At 43.0% G+C, this 21,686-nt stretch overlaps 1 protein-coding gene across 1 annotated transcript in view; it reads right to left on the bottom strand.

Annotated features, from left to right (window-relative positions):
* Positions 1-3,174: 3,174 nt before the first annotated feature.
* LOC309857029 (ral GTPase-activating protein subunit alpha-2-like) overlaps positions 3,175-21,686 on the bottom strand; it is a 32,909-nt gene continuing 14,397 nt past the window's right edge. Inside the window, exons 3-4 of the mRNA XM_082749926.1 lie at positions 8,630-8,807; positions 3,175-3,254 (exon numbers count right to left, since the gene is read on the bottom strand). Coding sequence (XP_082606052.1) covers positions 3,196-3,254; positions 8,630-8,807 — 237 coding nt within the window. The 3' untranslated portion in view covers positions 3,175-3,195. The remainder of the gene's footprint in view (positions 3,255-8,629; positions 8,808-21,686) is intronic.

Consider the following 21,686-nt stretch of genomic DNA (forward strand, 5'->3'; position numbering starts at 1 on the left):
TCAGTGCCTTGTTACTGTTCTATGAGAGACAGTAACCTAGGTTGTCCCACACACACAAACGGGAAGGGCTTTACAGAAATATCTGGGTTGTCTCTGAATGTGAACAAGAAAAGCAGTGCCCCCACTGCGGGCAGCCATCACACAGTCAGCAGGGGGTGGAAGACAAACTGGTCAGAGGGAAAGGGCACAGTAGGGAAAAATGGAGAAAATCATGGAGACAGTGTGAATAAAACACATTCTCTGCAAGCACTGCCATGAGCTGCTTCTTCATGAGATTGAAGGTTTTTTTTTTTTTTTTTTTAATCTTTAAGACAGTTTGAGTTAGGATGAGACAACCATCCAAACTGATTAAGGAGGTCAGACTTTACGGAAACTAAGAAATCCAGATAATAAAAGTAGATGACTCACATGTGTGAAAAGTTTCCTTTCCCACTAAGGGCGGGGGGAAAACTAGAACCTTGAATTTGTGGCTATTCCATTATTCTTGCTATTTTTCATCACTCAAATGTATTTTTCAAGAATGAGGAAATTATTCTCAATAAATACAGTGATGGTTCCCTGAAAATTTGTAACCAAGTAGGGAACAGTCAGAGTCTCTAAACAGATTGTTTTGAATTGACTTAACAATCACACAAAATAGACTGTAAAATTTATCAAAGAGTGGGGCTGAGTTTCTTATATATGATTTCATGCAAATTTTTGTCTACCTGATGATTTTTAGTTTTTGTCTACAGGGTGAGTGAATAAAGGTGTCTCAGCATGGTCCAGAACTAATGGTGTTCCCTGGCTCACTATGAAATCCAGGGTCATTTCTGTTTCCTTTTCCATGAACTTCTCCTTCCTCTCATTTGGTCTGTTTTTCAATAGGACTGTTTGTCTTCTTCTCAATTTGTAGGCACGTCAGAGACATGAACTCCTTGAACAGCTGATGTTACAGATGCTTTTCACAGCCTGTTGCCCACATGCAGCTTTACTCTTTTTTGATATACAAATCTTTTTCAAATTTTTAAAATAAAGAGGCATGTCATTTCTTCTATGGTCTGTGGGTCTTATCTCTACCTAAGGTAGTCTACCACTTCCCAAATTTTTACATGCCCCTAGATTGTCTCCAAATTCTTTATCATTTTGTTTGTAGAGTTAGAACTTAAACCAATTTACAAGGTTAATCAACCTGAAATCTCCTTACATATGTGATAGGAAGCAAGAGTTCTAAGAAAGAGAGTTCTTTCAGCTCTGAGGGATAGAGCTTAAAGTCAATATTCAATGATAATCTGTCTCATTTTCTAGAAGGAACTGGTGGTTTCTGTTTGGAACTCTGACAATTTTTTCTTAGTCCTTTAAAGTCAAATAGGTTTACGTCTGTTTTGGTTTGAGTCTGTTCAGCTAATTCTCCCTGGGACTTGAAGGCTTTATGAACTGAAGGCATGACTGTTTTTCAGCTCAAGTAAATGCTGCATTAGTTCAGTTATAACTTCTGTTATTTTCTCCTTTTGTCCTCAGGGTACTTGCAAGGTAGATTTGGACCTGACCTCAGATCTTACTTATTCGTTTCTCATTTCCATCTCTTTGAAATTTTCCTCAGTGTTCTGGGATATTCCTTTGGAAAATCAATTTTGTGGGGCACCTGGGTGGCTCAGTGGGTTAAGCCACTGCCTTCAGCTCAGGTCATGATCTCAGGGTCCTGGGATCGAGTCCTGCATTGGGCTAACTGCTCGGTGGGAAGCCTGCTTCCTCCTCTCTCTCTGCTTGCCTTTCTGCCTACTTGGGATCTCTCTATGCCAAATAAATAAAATCTTTAAAAAAATCAATTTTGTTCTCAGCAGTGATCATTACTGTTTACAGGGTTCCTATTACATGTTACAACTAGTGAATTTAAGTTTCAAATCTTTCTTGTATTTTTATGTTTTAAAAGATTTATAAAATTTATTTGACACAGAGAGACAGAGAGAAAGTGAGCACAGACAGGGAGAGTGGCAGAGGGAAAGGGAGAGGGAGAAGCAGACTCCTCACTTAGCAGGGACTCCCCACCCCCCACCACAGGGTTTGATCTCTGGCAGACATTTAACCAACTGAGCCATCCACGCACCCCAAAGCTCCCTTTCAAAATCTTCAGTAAGTATTTTGCTGCTCTTTACTGTAACTGTATCCCCCTCAGACTTCTTGACAATAAGTTTGTCTAGCTCTGTAGTCAGTTCTTAATCAATGAGGACACGGGCTCTGGACCTCAGTTTGGTGCTCCTCCACCAAGATGCTACCTGCCACTCAGGTGTGTGAACTCTTGCAGCTCAGGCCTAGTCACACTTTTGGGAACTCTGGGGCATCAGCGAAGCTACTCTAAGGGGACCATGCTTTGTGCATAAAAGCAGGCCCCTGCCATGAAGCAGCCCCTCTCAAACCTCCCCAAGTTGTCCTTCCTTACACAGCACAAAGTCTCTAAGAAACTCAACCTGCTGGGAAAGCCCATTTCTCTATGACCAAGGACCACAAGAGAGGGAAGGTATACCATGGGCCCCACACAGAAAGAGGTCTTCACTGAAAGCCTTCTAAAGAGAGTCTGCCTTTTCTTCCAGGCATTCTATCATGGCACCTCAAAATCCTGAGATCTCTTCCACTGCTCCCTCTGAGATGCCAAGAGGCACTTGGCAGTCAAATAGGTCCTTCCCACAGCCCACCTACATGATTATTGAGGGCCTGCCTGGTGCTGGGGATGGGTGAAGGCAACACAGGCCCCTGGTCTTATGCTCTGATGTCACTGGCTCTTGAGCAAAGGAAGGAAAATGAGAGGGTCCAGGAGACTGCACACAACATCATGTTTTCAGAACATCTCCCTGGCCCCCAAGATCACCTTGTCATGGCAATGTCAGCAGGGCATGGCAAGTGCTATCTCAGAAGTCCCTCTGACGCCTCAGCAACAGAGAGAGAGCCCACCCATAAACATAATCCCTAGAACCAGCATCCTTTAGGAACCCAAACCCCTATGAGTCAATTACTTTGGTATGTGTTAGTGTATTTTTACCTATGTAAAATATAAGAAAAAGAGGAATGACATACCTGTATGATTTGGGGCAGTACAGCAACTCGATTTTGAGTGTTTTGGATTATAGCTAGATACTTTTTTCCAAAAAGAAATTTATAATCCATTTAATAAAAACAATGTGAATTGCCATGTATGGAATTTTTATACTATAAATGTTTTCATTGTCTTGAGTTGTAGTAATGTACATACACTGGCGCTGGTCTCAAATGGGGGATGTCTGGAAGGAAACAGAATACATGATTAGGGGAGTGAGTGTAAGCCACCACCCTAAACAGTTCAATTTCTCACAAACATATACCTCAGCTCTATATTTGATTGGATGAATATCAACTAAAACTTTAAAATTAAAGTACCAGAAATTATTAGGGATGACATTTTTTGGTAGACTTGTTTCTGATTCTGCCTTGTGACCTGACAAAGGTGGGATGGTGACTCCTGTTACTGCTTGCTTATTATAGCTATGGCATACAGCGGTGGAAGTACTAAGTACTAAGCCACTAGAAAATTTGAGAAAGGATAAGCAATTCTAATAGTAAGGATATTTTCACATACATTATAACTAATTTAATATTTTAGGACTGAAACAAATCTAGAAGAATGTACAGACATTCTTCATCATTTCAGGTACTTTAACATCCAATACTACCCTAATCCAATCCATGGGACTTTAGTTTTATAGCCTTTTCCTTGTCGATGAATCTGAAGAATAGAATCAGTATAAACTACTTTATGTCTGAAAAAATTCATCTTTGAATTTTGACTTGACCAGCTCCACAGAATTAATAACAAGTCCCTTTCTTGGTGCAGCCACATTGGGAAACAGTGTGGAAATTCCTCAAAAAAATTAAAATGGAGCTGCCCTATGACCCTGCAACTGCACTCGGTATATACCAAGAAGATACAGATGTAGTGAAAAGAAGGGCCATCTGTACACCAATGTTCATAGCAGCAATGGCCAAAGTCACTAAAGTGTGGAAATAACCAAGATGCCCTTCAATGGATGAATGGATAAAGATGTGGTCCATATACAATATGGATTATTATGCCTCCATCAGAAAGAATGAATACCCAACTTTTGTATCAACATGAACTGGTCTGGAAGAGATTATGCTGAGTGAAATAAGTCAAGCAGAGTCAATTATCATATGGTTTCTTACTTCTGGAGCATAAGGAATAACACAGACGACATTGGGAGATGGAGGGGAGAAGTGAGTTGAGGGAAATTGGTGGGGGAGACAAACCATGAGAGACTGTGGACTCTGAGAAGCAAACTGAGGGCTTTAGAAGGGAGGCAGGTAGGGGGTTGGGTGAGCCTGGTGATGGGTATTATGGAGGGCACATATTGCATGAAGCACTGGGTGTGGTGCATAAACAATGAATTCTGGAACACTGAAAAGAAATAGAATAATAAAAAAAAAGTCCCTTTCTCCTTTAAATTTCATAATCAATACAAAAAGTTACATGGTATTGGACTTGAGCTACTACTTGCTGTATGTCCAGCTCTCTTACTTTCTTTTTTTTTTTATTTTCAGCATAACAGTATTCATTGTTTTTGTACCACACCCAGTGCTCCATGCAATCCATGCCCTCTATATTACCCACCACCTGGTACCCCGACCTCCCACCTTTTATATACCTGGAGGCACTTGCATGAGGCAGACAAGTTCTCAATAAAGAACTTTAATTCAATATATTAAAGTATACTATGTTTTCCACAGTGAATATAGACTATTTATCAAATCAGAATCAAGTTCTGAAAAAAATACCCATATACAGATAGCTAACAAATACACAGCCCGGTACCTCTAAAGGTTAGTACTTCTACATATTTCAAAAGGCATCAAGTTTTTGCTGCTTTCCCCTGATCCAAGCATGCACATTTGTGTGTATGTAAGTAAACACCCAAAGACAACTGAATTAGTAGTCCACATTCACCACATGGATTAATGCCTGTTGTGATCTCTTTCCCTCCCAAATTGTTTCTGATTATTCACTTTAACTAATTTTGCCTGCTTTCCAATAATAGGGAGAAGAAAATTTGCTTCCCCACCCCAGCACCAATCAAAGGGATACTTATGTCCTGTGAGCCTTCATTTTTCATAGGGGAAAACAAACAAACAAACAAACAAAAACCCAAAAAACCCTGAGCAGTGAAACTAGAAATTCCCTCATGTTTCCTTCCTTTCTGGAGCTTACTGCCCTTAGGTTGCACAGTTGCCCAAATATTGGCCCCTCCATAAGAAGCTGTAAGTAGCACGTAGTGGATGAAAGATCCAGGATATAAGGAAGGGCTACTCTGGGCAGTTGCATGGCCTGGGATGGTCTGCCTCACCACTGGGCAAGGTCTGGGGCCTGGGGTCACCGTACCTCAACACCGTTAAGAGAAGACTTCAACGAGAATGTTTATTTCAACATCTTTGCATGAGAAAATAAACACTGCCTTCAATAAACAGTTTCAATTAAAAATTAAAATTTTAAAACTTAATTTTAAATATAATTATACCAAGAAGAATCATGACACATGTTGAATTATTTTAGGAGCCACAGTCTTCCTGAGGTACAAATAAATAGTTTGTACAAATAGGTAAAATCATTTATTAGGAAACTTTAAACCTCTTACAATAAAGTTACCATTAAATATAAGAATAAAGTGACTATTTTGTTTAAAAATAAACAAAGGTCACTTTGAAAGAGAATGGCAGCTTCCCTGTGGACATCCTCTATACCCAGCCCAATCAGTACTTACCAAGTACAAGTTTGTAGATTTTGCTAACATGGTAAATGATGGAAATAAATGAGGAAGACAATATTTTCAAAACAGTGTAAAAAGAACTTTAAAACAAGTATCTTGATTCTCCTTATTCTTCCACTCTGAATTTGTAGCCTTTGGATAATATGTGGGAAAGAACATATATACATTTAAATTTTAACTTAAATGTCTACTGAAATAAAATGCTATCTTATTAAAATTCCTATCCGAAATTTAAAAAAAAGTCATGGTGACAAATAATGTTGACAATCATGTAATGTAATCCTATCTTAAAACTCAAATTATGCTAAGAATGAATATTTCAAAACTAAATGGTTCACTTTGTTAAAAATATTCTTACTGAGTATTAAAAAAATCACCCAATGGTATCATGTTTTTAAACTCATTCTACTCATCATGCCTGTATTTTATCTTACCAGTTCTCTCTAATGACTTAGCATTCTTTCTTGTCTGCTCTCCTCTCTCATTTCCTTTCACCAGCACCAAAAACACAAAGACTCCAACGTCCTGAGAGCAGACTGGAGTATCCCTTTGCCTTCTAGAAGCTGTGCATTTTGACCCTACTGGTCCATTCCACCTGCCCAATAGGCAAGATTGCCCAATAGGACAGTGCAGTCAGGAAGGGAGGCAAGGATAGAATCTTGAGGGATAGCAGAGAGAAAGAATCACCTTAAGAAAACTGGCAAGAATTCCTATCTTACATTGAGGTCTTCCATCCATTTTGAGTTTAATATTTTGTTCTAATAACACAACTCTGGGTGGGCTCCGAGATGGCTCCTCAGTGGGGACACATCACCAGGAAGACCACACCATGATTAGAATTTAGAATCTTCGGCACCCCCACCCCAACCCCTACATTCCCCCAGAGAGGGGAGGGGGCTAAAAGCAGAGCACATCTATGTAAGGAATCCTCCATAAATATCCTCATAGCAGGGACGCCTGGGTGGCTCAGTTGGTTAAGCAGCTGCCTTCGGCTCAGGTCATGATCCCAGCGTCCTGGGATCGAGTCCCACATCGGGCTCCTTGCTCAGCAGGGAGCCTGCTTCTCCCTCTGCCTCTGCCTGCCATTCTGTCTGCCTGTGCTCGCTCTCTCCCCCTCTCTCTCTTTGATAAATAAATAAAATCTTTTAAAAAAAATCCTCATAGCAGGGGTTTCAGGAAACTTCCAGGTAAGTCAACATATCCAGGTACCAGGAGGGGGATAAAACCCAGCTCCACAGGAATAGACATTCCTGTGCTTGGGACCCTCCCAGGCTGTGCCCTTTGTGTCTCTGCATCTGACTGTTCATCTGTATCCTTTATCATATCTTTCATAAATTGCAAATGAAAACAAATGTTTCCCAGAGTTCTGCGAGCCACTCAGTTGAACCAGAGGAGGAGTTGAAGGAACCTCTGATTTGTAGCCAAGTTGTAGAGAAGTTGTGGGTAACCTGGGCTCCTCCTACTTATGACTGGCACCTGAATGTGATGGAACAGTCTCACGGGACTGAGCCCTTAACCTGTGGGATCAGATGCCATATCAAGGCAGACAGTGTCAAAGCTGAGTAAAACTACAGGACACCCAGCTGGTGTTGCAGAGTTGCCTGGTGAGGGAAAAATCCACAGCCTCAGCCACAGTGTTAGAAGTAAAGTGTTCTGTGTGAATATGGTAATATAAAAGCAGATGGGAGAACTGAAATGTTTGCTTGACATACACTGTCACACAAAATATTATGTATGCCAGGTCTTTGCTGATGTGATATAGCACATATTCAAGTTCTAGTGAAATATCATAAAGAGTCAACTCAAAAAACAAACAAACAAACAAACAAACAAACAAGCAAACATACAAAATATGGATGAGCTGGGAGAAAATAAGCAATGTTTCCTCTTTCCTATCAAGAGAAAGACCATTCCTGAATTATCCAAGATTTTGCTTTTACCTGAATAACCATACAGTTCAATAGGACTTGAAGGAAAAAGCATGTTTGGTCCTCAGCGATCCTTTCCCCTGATATGGCCGGCAAGAGTGGAGTGATTCTTGTGGATATATCTTTGCTCCAGAGTGGGGGAAAAAAAGGAGTTCTTTCACCAACGTTCAAAGGGTTTTTAAAAAATGGCCTTCATTAAAATACATCTGCCCCTCCTTTGGAACCTGCTCACGCTACACTCCAGGCCAGCGAGCATCAAGGGGTTGGAAATACGGTACAAACTCCCATGAAGCCACATCTCCCTCTAAACTATTCTTCTCTCTGCCAAATTCTGCTTCGGTCAGCCTAAGGATCAAATACCTGTCTTTGGGCAATAAAGTGATGTGCATTAATCAATCATTGGCCCTAACTGGCAAGTTCCTTAAAAACTCATGGGACACAGATGGTTGCCATGACTTTCCCAGGAAGCAGCTACTGTCTTTCCATGAATGCGGCATGAAAATACAGGGCTGGGTGAGCAGATGAATGTCCACTCGTGAAACAATCATGCTGAGGACAATAAACAGTAGTTTTGGATGGCAGATTTAAATTTCATTCACAGCCAAGAAAACACTCCAGATACATGATGTGTCTCCACTTCCTGTTGTTCCCAACATCTGAGTCCTCCCTTCCATTCCTGTTTCCACCACTTCAGTAAATGTCTCCCATCCTCATTGCATATAAAAAAGGCTCTGATTCTTTCTATTCTAATGTCTGTAAGACATTACTGTGAACAAGAGCAGGGGATAATTCCTCCTCCAAACCCATCTACGAAATAAAGGGTTCTATTCAGGATCCTGACAAGCTGAGGAATCCCTCAAGAGAACTTCCAGAGTCATTTCAACCTGTAAGGCTGGCTAAAATGTTCCTCACCATCCGCCACACCAGGGCTAGGACTGATGAGTGTCTCCACCATGCAGGTCCCTCTGGATGACATGATCGCTGGGAAACCAGGCACGAGGCAAGCAAAAATCAGCACCTGCTCTTCTGCAAAGTTTGTCTGAAGTGCTTGAAGCCACAGAAGAAACAGATTGACTCCTTCAGATCTTACCTAAAAACAAAATTAAAGGTGACAAAATTAAACACATGTTTATGCAGAGATGCACTGCAATGCAGATTCAGTTCTGAGAAAGAAAAACTAGAAGTTAAAGGTACCGTTAAACTCCTGCACCAAGTTCTTAGTGACAAGAAATCAGGCGTGCTGCAAGAAGCCCAAGGGTGAAGAGTTGGGGTCTGGAGCCACAGTGCCTGGTTCCAATGCAGGCTCTGCTTTTTGCTTGCTTAGCTGTGGCCAGTGGAGAACCACCAAACTTCTCCCTTTGCATCAGTCTCTACCTCTGAAAAATAAGGATGATAAAAGAATTTACCACAAAGTGTTTGCACAGGGATAAGTGACTTACAACAGTGCCTGTATCATCAACTGTCATTTAATCACAAAAATAATGCAAAGACATCCTCCAAATTTACAGTGTGCTTTGAATAGTGTTTTTTCTATAATATGCTTATGTATCATGGAAAGTTCTTGAAAAATCTCCGAGCTTAATAAGACCTTAAAGACCTGGCTCAGTTATTTGACCTTGAAGCCCATATATTAGGCATTTCTACACCAGCCCTCCTTTTTTTTTTTTTTTTTTTTTTGCCTGTGCAGGTAGCTACCTTGAGGGCTGCCACCAAATCATCACTTCCACAAAGAACCATTCAGAAATTTCTGGAACTCATATCATTGCTGGACTTCTGGCATAAGTCCATTGTTCCTGGTGGATGCTTCCAGTAGTAGGAAATGGAACATGCTCAATGAGGGCAGGGGGTTGTGTTTGACTTGCCCACTGCCATATCTCCAGCACCTAGAAAGGTGCCTGAAACACATAGCTGGCATCCAGTAAATGTGTGCAATAAATGAGTGAACTAGACAAAAATAGATATGCACTGGTAGATGTGGCCTGTGGAGTTCAGCTTCAAAAGAGGGAGAGTATTGAGAGTCCTACATGGCAGGTTGCATGGCACTGAGTTAAAGAAAATGGGTCCTACAATCAGACCAAAGGTTAAACCTCGAAAGTTGTGCGATCTTGGACAAGTCACCTACAAGAACAAAGACCCCTGTCTTCTATTGATAACAGCTGGGAAGAGAGAATCCATTTCAGAACGAAAGGGGACACAGGACGGCTGTGTACGACACTTATATTGTGGTCAAGATGGCAGTGTGAATTCACTTCATGGGGTCCCACACCATCATCCCTCACTACCATTTGAAATACATGGTAATAAGAGATGAAATATATATATATATTTTTTTCAGTGTAACAGTATTCGTTGTTTTTGCACCACACCCAGTGCTCCATGCAATCCGTGCCCTCTCTAATACCCACCACCTGGTTCCCCCAACCTCCCACCCCCTACCCCTTCAAAACCCTCAGATTATTTTTCAGAGTCCATAGTCTGTCATGGTTCACCTCCCCTTCCAGTTTCCCTCAACTCCCTTCTCTCCATCTTCCCTTGTCCACCATGCTATTTGTAATGCTCCACAAATAAGTGAAACCATATGATAATTGACTCTCTCTGCTTGACTTTTTTCACTCAGCATAATCTCTTCCTGGAAGAGATTATATATATATATATTTTTAAAAGATTTATTTACTTACTTATTTATTTGACAGAGAGAGATCAAAAGTAGGCAGAGAGGCAGAGAGAGAGAGGAGGAGGAAGAGGGCTCCCTGCTGATGCAGGACTCAATCCCAGGACCCTGAGATCATAACCTGAGCTGAAGAAACAGGCTTAACCCACCCACTTAGCCATTCAGGTGCCCCTAGATTAAACACATATATTTTTTAAAGATTTTATTTATTTATTTGGCAGACAGAGATCACAAACAGGCAGAGAGGCAGGCAGAGAGAGAGGAAGGGAAGCAGGCTCCCTGCTGAACAGAGAGCCTGATGTGGGGCTCAATCCCAGGACCCTGGGATCATGCCTTCAAGCCGAGCCGAAGGCAGAGGCTTTAACCCACTGAGCCACCCAGGCACCCCTAGATTAAATATTTTTTTTTTTAAGAGAAGAGAAAAGTTAGCAAGTGAACCTCGGTAAAAAACAAAACAAAACAAACAAAACCCAAAACTGACAAACATCTCCATGAAGCAGCAACCGCAGAAATTCTCAGTGATGCACAGATGTGTAGCGACAGGAAAAGATGTCTGGAGGCTGACTTCAAGGAGGACAAGTCGCTCCCACTGGAGATAAAGGCAGACAGAAAGGCCTGCTCGCTTGCTGCCTGAAGCCACAACTTCAACTGGGCTGTGGACTTGATTGCACACCACTTGCTTCACCAGAACACTGTGAGGTTTCCAGTAGCTCATTACATCTAAACACTACTGACTCCTTTAACAAGGTTTCCCTTCCAGATTGCCCCTGACTTACAGGGATAGGCAGTAGGTGTCCCTCCACGTGCTCCTTCCAAATTCTCTCCTCTCTCTGCTTTCTTCTGATCCACTTTTTATTTATGGGCTAGCTTTACAGGATATCCCTTCTGTGATTAAACAGGTCTTAATAATTCTACCTTTTGTAAAGGAAGCCTTCCCCAATTATTTAGATGTTGATAAATATTTACCTCTGAATCTCCATAAATCATCACTTTATATGGCACCAACATGTAGAAAATAAGAATAAAGTTACCCAATTTTCAGAATGAACCATACAAATGACAACCTACCATCTAAAGCCAGAGACAGAAAGCGAACATCTGCATAAACTAAAGTAATGCGGGTTCCTTATTCATTCATATTTATTATGCAAAATGGAAGTTTTAGAAAGATTAGAATAATGCATACTTGTTCTATTATATAGGCAACTAATCCTCTGTAGATGGTAATGTATCCATAACTCCATCTCCAATCTAGAATTTCTGAACACGAGGAGAGGGTATTAAAATCTCCTCTGTGGGAGGCAGAGCATTACAGTGTCTGGCTCTGGCCTTCCTGCTGCAGGATGAGACTTGCAATTAGTGATGGCAAATGGAATTCACAAAACATTTCTGGGCTTTAGAAGACATCGGAAAACTAGCAAAGGACTTAGAAAATGGTAGGAAAGGAAGCAGGAAGAGGGAGGTGGCAGAAACAAGTGAGCCAAAACCTGATCTGTAAGCAACAAGCTCAAGAGAAACAAATCAGGGTGCCAGAGAACAAATTCCATTTTCACTGCAGGATCTCTACAGGCCTGTGCCCTCCAGACCCCGTTCCCACCACACGGTAAGTTGGGGGAACTGAACCTGAGATTTCCTTAATAAACCAGGACCCTCAAATGGAACCAAAGTGATCCCAACCAAGAACACTCCCAGCCTCCTGGCAAAGGAAAGACAAACCCTCCAGGAAAAAACAGACAGACAAACAAACAAACAAACAAACAAAAAAAAACACCAAAAAACAGAATTAAAAGAGATTACATCTATGTTCCAATAAATCTGGTCTCAAAATCCCTTCACAGAGCATGCAAGAAATGAGGCCACTGTGAGAGACAGAAGACTGAGGGAAAATGAAGACTTTAGACACTGGAATGATCAGATACAGAATAGAAAATATTACATGTTAATTGTTTAAGAACACAAAAGAGGTTTAAAAATAAAGAAGGATCAAGAGCCTATCAAAAGCAACAGGCCAAGTGTGAACATGGAACTGAAAGAAGTTAAACAGGGACCAAAAATCACTGAGACGTAAAACACAACAGAAAACACACCAGAATGGTGGGGCAGTAGATGAGCCCCGAATGAAGGACTTCACAACACTGCACCAAGAAGTGAAGACATTCCCCAGAATGCAACACAAGGAGGCAGGAGAAGAGGATGAATGCCAGCTTGAGAGATACGAACAACAGACGGGAGGTTTAAATAAGAATCCTGGGAAGTACAGCAGAAGGACAGAGTCAAAATTTCAGAAGAAAACAGCTGAGGATATTACAGAAATGATAAATCCAGAAATACAGGAAATGCACAGATACCAAGCAAGATGAGAAATCTTCAATTAAACATTTTGTGGTAAAGCTATAGAACACCAAAAACTAAGAAAAGGTTTTAAGGAAAAGGCATTTAAAGGAATGAACAGGGTGGAAACAGGGTTTAAAGCTGCTACAGTGGTAAGGAGATTCTAGTAAAATGGTACCTGTAAAGGGTGACAGGAGTATTTTTACTGCCACTACTGCTAATACTGTGTCTAATGCACATAACAACTGAAGACTGCGAAGGTTAAGCTGGAGCAGAAAAAAATTAAACAAATTATGACCTTCAAAAGAAGGATCATGTCGGGGCGCTTGGGTGGTTCAGTGGGTTAAGCCTCTGCCCTCAGCTCAGGTCATGATCCCAGGGTCCTGCGATCGAGCCCCGCATCGGGCTTTCTGCTCTGCAGGGAGCCTGCTTTCTCCTCTCTCTGCCTGCCTCTCTGCCTACTTGTGATCTCTGTCTGTCAAATAAATAAATAAAATCTTTTTTAAAAAAAAAGAAGGATCATGCCAATGAATTTCACAACTCTGGTGATCACTTTAAAAGCATCTCTTCTTTTTATCATAGCATTTGTATCATGTCCAGGATGAGATATTACAGCACACATGATAGAATATTTTAAAACAATAGTCCATTTTGCTCAAACTCCATGTTGAAAGCAAACGACTCTGTCAAACACTTTGAAGAAGGTAAAAGTAGTGGAACCATGTTTTGTCAAGAAAGCCCAGGGAGAAAAGCAGGTAGTAAAACCAAGTAGCAGTATCGAGGAAGGGCAGCCTCAGGAAGAAAATGAACACCGTTTTCTTCTGCTTTGTTCTCTTTTTTTGTTTTCTTGTTGTTGGTATCTTTTTTTTTTTTTTTTTTGGTCTTTCCCAGAAATCACTTCATATATATACATTTATCTGTTCAACTTCAGTGAAAGTTGGGAGGAAAAGGTGCCAGAACTTTTGAATGGTTGTCTTCAGCTGAGTGCTTATTTTCTTCCTTCAGTTTCTCTGGGGTTTCCCACTATTCTTCAATAAACATGTGTTGCTTTCTGGCAGGGTAAAGCCAAATGCATTTTTAAAAGAAGTAATGGCAGGTCATCCGTCCATCCAGATCAGGAGAGAGCCCATACCAGAAAAGGCAGAGAGGGTAGTAGACTCCCCTCTGTGAGTTCCTGCCCTCTTGGTCTTTCCTCAGCCCTTGCTCTCTGCTATGTCTCTCCAGTCACACCCCAAACCCAGAGAAACAAAAGGACTCTTCAAAACTTAAACCCTGTGAGAAGGGCCACGCGGAGGCAAGGAGAGCCCTGTAAGACTCTGAGCCATGTGGTCTGTATCTGAGACTGCACATCTCCTTGAGCCACGTTCCATTCCCTCCATGCCTAATGTTGGCCTTGTGTTCTACAGAAGCAGTCAGGGCATCCATACACTCCTCTCTGTGTGCTTTTCTGTATACCTGATCCCATCTCAACCCACAACATCCAGCAGCATGCACCATCTGTCATCTCCCTTCAGTCAACCTGCAAATAGGTAAACACAGCCTGTAAAACCCACCCTTGTCCAAGCTATGTCTGGAGTTATGATCGTCTGTGTCTTTACCATCAAACTTTCTAAAAGGCTATTCTTGTGTGTGACCTCCATGGTCTCACGCCCAGGCACTCTATCTCTATGTCTGGCTTAGGACTCCACTACTCACCTCCCATTTTCTTTCAGTACTCAGTGACAACCTCCTCGATCTACCCCCACCCCCTAATCAAGCTGCTTTGCAACTTTTCACATCATCGAACATTGCTGACATTTCATTCCTTGAAATCTCTCTTCTCTAGACATCTGTGCAAAAATGCCTTCCTGGCATCAAAGCCATGTCCCTCCCCTTCCATCCACTACTCCTTTATTCTTCCCCTTTATCTGCCCAAGAAAAGAAGGAATTACCCTAAATCCTTAACTGTCACTCTCTCTACAAGGAATATATCCCTTGGCAACAGCATGATTGCATCTCTCTTCCCCCAAGCACCCATTCCTACATTTTGACTGTCCAACCAGAACCTACACCTGCACGTCCAACAGACACCTCAACTCAGATTGCCTAAAGCTGCACTCCTCCTCTTACCTCCTGCACCTGGCTCCCTTCCTGAGTTGCCATGACTGTTGTGGCAGTTGACACATCAGACTCAACATTCTGAAAGCACAGAGGCACCCCTAAGCCTACTGCAGCATTTTTTTTTCCATAGCCGAGATATGGAAGCAGCCCAAGTGTCCAGCAACAGAAGACAAAGTGGTACATACACACAATGGTATATTACTCAGCCATCAAAAAGGATGAGATCCTGATATTTACAACAGTATGGATGTACCTAGAGGGTATTGTCCTAAGCAAAATAAGTCAGACAGAGAAAAACAAATACTGTATCTCCAGGGATGAATCCTTAAAAAATGCCCTACATATTCAAGTTTTAAGGCAGGACCAGAAGCAACAGTTTTAGCATATATCACCACGATATAAAATAAAATCTTTAAAAAAAAAAAGGAAATAATAGGACAACAGCAATTAGGGTAAAAAGACTTAACAACTGTCTTGCTCAACATCACCAGCACCACACCAGCTACACGTCTGACCCCCAGACCAGCATAGCAGGTGTGAGGACAGGTCCAAGCAGAGAAAGTGTTACTTGTCACATTTTTTGAAAAATGATAAACAGAAGGGATTCCTGGGTGACTAGGCTGGTTGAGCGGCCAACTCTTGATCTCAGCTCGGATCTTGATCTCACGGTGGTGAGTTTGAGTTCCACACTGGGCTCTGCACTGGGTGTGGAGCCTGCTTTAAACTAAACTAAACTAAACTAAAATAACACCTCTGTCAAAAGTACGTGAATTCACAACTTACATGTAAGTCAAGTTCTACTTGTTCTAAGACAGCATGAAAACCAAGATGTCGTTAGCGAGACAGGAAGCAAGATAAATTGTGTATTCCATGTGCCGTGAGATGACTCCAACTGCATCCAAGTCAGCCATGGCCCTCCACACATCTGCAAGAGAGGGTATATTATCCACATTAGCACAGAGGAAACCAAGGCTCAGAGAGGTTAAAAAAAAAAAAGAGTCCAAGATCATAGCATCATTTAGCAGCATAGCCAGAATGTATAGGAATTACCTCAAAACAGGCCACACTAGTGGAAGAATACCTTAGTGTGGAGTTATGAAAACCCAGGTAGAACGCTGCCTCAGAAAGGCAGATAATCAATAAAGGAAAAATAAAGAGGCGCCTGGGTGGCTCAGTCGGTTAAGCATCTGCATTGGGCTCAGGTCATAAATAATCCTGGGATCTTGCCCTATGTCAGACTTCCTGCTCAGCAGGGAGTCTGCTTCTCCCTCTGCCTCTGCTCCCCATTCATTCTCATAAACAAATCAATAAAATCTTAGCCCCAAAAAAGAAAAAAATAAAGATTATAAGCTTACAATAAAGATATGAATGATGAGTCAAAGCTTTCAGTGACACACCCACACCTGCCTACAGTTCTCTGGCTAAAACATGGGTGGAATTGATGGGGTTAGAAGAACAGGAGGCACATAGGCCCAGACAGCACAGCCCCAGCAGATGCAGAATCCTGGTGTAGGATTAGCTAGCTTTCATTGTCCTTTAAAATGTCAAAGCTAAAGAAATCTGGTAGGGTTATTGAAGTCTGATCCTGGGGGATGCCTGGTTGGCTCAGTCTGTTAGGCAGCAGCCTAACATGACTCAGGTCATGATCACAGGGTCCTGGGATCAAGTCCGACATCAGACCCCTTACCCAACCAGAAGCCTGCCTCTCCCTCTGCCTGTTGCTCCCCCTGCTTGTGCTCTCTCACTGACAAATAAATAATCTTTAAAAAGAAAGAAGAAAGAAAAAAAAAGAAAAGAAAAATAAAATCTGATCCACAGTATAGAACAACACAAAGGATGGTACTTTCTTGGGCTGATTTCTGTTTGTTTGATTTTAAGTAGGTTCCACAGCCAGCACGGACACTAGTGCAGGGTTTGATCTCAGGACCCTAAGACCATGAACTGAGCCAAAGGCAGACAATCGATTAAGCCACCCAGGCACCCCACTTTCTTGGGTTCTAATGGGACTTTTCCTAGGTTCTAATCCTAGCTGTACTGGCTGCCAGGGGGAATGAAGTCCAGCACCACAAGAAAAGCATCCCAAGGCAGCAGTCCTCTGCAGAAGATTTGCTGGTGGCTGCCATCATCAAAGAGTCAGTGGGTGAAGTTGTTGAAGCACAGTGGGAACAATGATAGCCACTGCCTTTTGGGTGTCACTGAATCATCCTACTCATCTTCAGGAAGCCTGGCCCTTCTCCAGTCAACGCAGCAAAAGCAAACCTGTTAGAAGAACAGGGGAGGGGGTCATCTCCCTCCCTCCCAGAAACTGAAGCAACCAGCCAAACAGTGCAGCACTGGAGTAAAAATAAAAATATGAAGGAATGTGGCTGCACCTGGGTAGCTCAGTCTGTTAAGCATCTGCCTTTGGGTCAGGTCCTGATCTCAGAGACCTGGGATCTGAGACCCACATCAGGCTCCATGCTCAGTGAGGAGTCTCCCTTTCCTTCTCCCTCTGCCCCCGCTCCTAGCTCATTCTCTCTCTCTCTCAAATAAATAAAATCTTTAAAATAAGAAATTTAAAAATGAAGGAATGAATCAAAATGCAGAATTCAGAAACAGAACTACAGATATAAAAACTACATATAAAAACCTGAAATATGACCCGGTGAGTGAGGAAGGATTATTAAATCATGATACTGTATGAATTGATTGCCAATTTTTTCTTAGAACATAGAGCACACTGCACTACACGAAAACGAAAACACAAAATTAGGATTGAATACAAAAACAAAATTATCAGTGTTATTCCATCAAGTGTTTCTCTAACCTACTGATCAAAACCTCAGTTCATCCTCCAAAAGAATCTGGGCACCACCTCAGCACACATGAACACATTTTCAGGCCACAGTTCACACTGCTCCAGTCCTCACTCTAAGTCCTGAGCCATGGGCTCCTCCAGACAAAGCCACCACCAACTAGGCCCCTGCCCTAGAAATCCCCAAACCCAACCACTTCACAACAGGGAGACTCAGGGAGATTCAAATGGGCAGAAACGTGGGACTTTGACTTTTTTTTTTAATTAAAAGAGAAATACAGCAAGAAACATTTCTAGCACAAAGTGAAGAGCTAATCTTTCACAATGTCGAGAGTATTAGAATTATCAATACACCATCAGTAGTTTGATAGGTCAAACAGGCCAAAAGCTGGAAACACAAGAGGAAATGCTCACAGCAAACAGACCTGAAAGCCAGGGCCTGGACCGGCTGACATGGCTCTGCCGCTTACCACAGCGAGAAAGTGTAACTTTCCTGGGCCTCAACTTCCCTCCTGGCCAGCAGGAAAGTGGCAACACCACAAAATTCATATCTGGTCGGGGATTACGTGAAAGGAGAATGCTCAGTGAGAGCCCCGCCACACCGCCCGTCCAGCCACAGTCTGCGCCCAGTGAATGGGAATTTCCTCTACTGCAGCCACACGAAGAGCTGAAGGATCTGCACAGGATGCCTGTTTATTTACCAGTCACAAAACCACGTTCTGCCATAAACAGAGAGGGCAAGAGACCCCAAGAGATGGGAATATCCCTCACCCTTGCCTGGACCAGGCTTTCAAGACAAGTTGGAAAGCCCACAGCAGCTCTGCCACTGACTCTGAATGAGCCTTTGGAAGACAACACCATCCCAAACAACAGTTTAATTTACTTCTCTTTAAAAAGCAGTGAGACAAGGTCTTGGCCACATCTTCATAAATTAACAGCTTAGGAGGCTAAACCCCAATGATTTAGTTATGTCCCCAGCAGGCACACCTCCACTCGTGGGCAGCTTCAGGGAGAAAGGGTGCCTCCCCATCCATGAGGACACCCTCTGACATTCATCTGAAGATGCTTCCTACCCATGGGCATTTACTCCCTGGAACCCCCCCCCCCCATCTAAGTTCCTCTCTGGATGCTGCACGAGGCAACTTCCTCACAACCCCATCACCACTGGTGACACCTCAGCTACCCCCGAGCCTTCAAGCAGGGTGCACCTATCTTTGCTGCCAAGCGTCCCATCAGCCCAGCTCCATCACTGATTTCTGTACCCATAATTAATTAACTTATGCATGTATGTATTTATTTATTTTTACAGCTTCATTTATTTTAGGGAGAGATAGACAGAGAGAGAGAGATACAGAGAGAGCACACACACACAAATACAGGGAGATAGAACATCCAGCAGATTCTACACTGAGAGCAGAGCACACCTCAGGGCTCAATCCCACCACCCTGAGATCATGACCTTAGCTGAAACCAAGAGTTGGATGCCTCAACGACGGAGCCACCAGGCACCCCTCTGTACCCTTAATCTTAAGAAAAGACAGACACCGCTTCTTTCTGTCAGCCACGGCCTCATAAGCCATCTGTCACACAGCCAAAGTTTCCAGAGGGTAGGACCAGGTCTGCAACACCAGTGATGCCAGAGTATCTCCATAAAACTACAATCTAGTGAGTACCAGGCTCTGCTCTAAGCTCCTAATATGGCCTTCTATTTTGTACCCCTCACAGACCTACATGCTAGGTATTATCCACAGTGCAGAGGAGGACACTGAGGTCCATGGCTTACCCAAGCGATCTACTTTTATGTGGCAGCAGCAGGGGCCTGAACCCAAGTCTGTGACTCCAAGGCCCCTCCGTCAACTCTGTTACTCATGCAGCCCCAACACAGTCATCAAATACCTCCCTAAACCCTCATCCCTCCTGTGAAAAAGCATGGTCTTCTGCCATTTCCCAGATGGGAAGAAAGCCGGCGTGAGCCAGATATAGTGACCTGCCCATGATGGTACAGGCGATGTCTCCTCTGTTCTCCCCCCAACACCCATGTCATTCTGCACGAGGCCCCATGGGGTCCTTCATGCTTCCAGTGGAAAACTCTGGTGAGACCACCAGTCTCCTGGCAGGCCTTCAACTTGACCCTGGAGGACAGGACCAGTTAGGAGAAAGCGGCTAGTTAAGCCTCTGAAATGGGGTCCTACCACCCAGGAAAAGCCCCTTATCTCCAGGGCATCGCCCGTGTGAATTAGCTGGATTTGTAGAGGGCTCCACAAGCACCAGCCTTGCTGAATCACTTTCTCTAAGATGGTGGCTGAGACAAAAAGGACCCAGGAAAGAAAGGCATAGGCTGTTGTGGAACTGCAGTGCCTTGGCATCAACAATTAATGTGAGCAGCTGCCTCTGCTCACCAGATCTGCATTTTATGTGGGGCACACTGTTCAAAGTTTACACCCCCCATCTCTGTAACCTTCACGACAACCCCTGGAGCTCCCTGCACCATCATTACCACCTCACAGACAAGGAGACAAGGCATGAGGGGTGTGTAGAATGATGCAGCTCTGTGCTGGGGCCAACCGGGGGAGGACTCCCACAGGCTTGCTCTTCCCACTGCTGCAGAAGCAGCTGAAAACAATGAGTTTTTCAGTTTGCATTATGTAGAGTGGAAAAGTCAACCATAAAGGTCATTCAATTTTTAAATGGGTTATTCCTCAGGATAAAAACAGTTCCAAAAAATAATTTCCGAGAAGTTCAACATATTCCTCCTTCCAGGTGCCTGGAATGTGATGGAATGTTGTTAAAATAAGTTCTGGCCCATCAGTATGCCAGACAGAAACTGGAAGTAAGCTGTTGCAGGTCCCCAAAGGCTCCGTCACAACCCTAAGGAGAAGACATATAACTTTCACTGTCCCAAAGTGGTTATGTTTAAAAAAAAAAAAAAAAGGCACAGGTGGAACATTTTAAATTACAGATTTTCAATGCAGGGGCAGTGGGGGCGGGGGGGGGGTGTCCCCCAACTACCCCCAAATGTTTCAGCTATATATAGTGACTTACCAAAGTGACTCATCACAAGTACCTACAAGGCGACTGACAGGCAACTGACCGATGAGGAAGGTATTCGGACTGCTTAACAAAACCAACACAACTTAGAATTTTCATTATTAAGAAGAGAAAACCATTTATTAAACACTCGCCAGGCACCAAACCCGCTAGGCACTGTCACACGCTCTACTCATCACAAGGCTGCCAAACTCAGTGCAGAAACTGAGGCTGAGTAAGTCACCTAAGATCATGCAGCACCAGAAACTGGATTCCAACCGGTTCTGACATCATAGCCTACCCCAGCTTGCTGCAATGCTTCAGAACCTAAGCTTTGTGATGATCAATAAACTGCATGCTTAACAATGTTTACACATCTCTGTTAGAATTCAGGGAAAGGTTTTTAAAAATGACATACACAAGGGGAAAAAATAATACAGTTTCTGGAGGCAGGCTGCCCAGGGTTCAAATCTTGGCTCCTCCACTTGAAAGCTGTGTGACCATGGACTCCTTTAGCTCCCCTGTGCCCATATTTCCATGCATTAAAATGGGAGCCATAACAGACCCTATCTCCTAAGGCAAATAAAGCATTTTGGTATTGTTGTTCTTGTTTTAAGATTTTATTATTTATTTGACAGAGAGAGAGAGACAGGGTGAGAGGGAACACACACAGGGGGAGTGTGAAAGGGAGAAGCAGGCTTCCCACTGAGCAGGAAGCCTGGTGAGGATTAGATCCCTGCACCCTGGGAGCATAACCTCAGCTGAACAACTGAGCCACCCAGGTGCCCACAAATAAAACATTGAGAATCATTCCTGGCAGGAGTTAAACCTCAGAAGGTGTGGGCTGGTGTTACTTCTTGCTGGCCACTAGATAGAGTCAGCAGCCTCAGGCCCACTGTTTTAGCAACTCATTTGCATAAACAAAGCCCAGGCTCAGCCACTTTGTGCTTACCCTATGATTTCTTCCTGTCACTAACATCTCTCCTCACTCCTGCTCTGTGGCACTAAGCTCTGGGCCTCAACTTCCCATCTGTCAAATGAGGTGA

This window comes from Mustela nivalis, assembly GCF_964662115.1.
Source record: "Mustela nivalis genome assembly, contig: HAP1_SCAFFOLD_236, whole genome shotgun sequence".
NCBI classification, from domain to species: Eukaryota; Metazoa; Chordata; class Mammalia; order Carnivora; family Mustelidae; genus Mustela; species Mustela nivalis.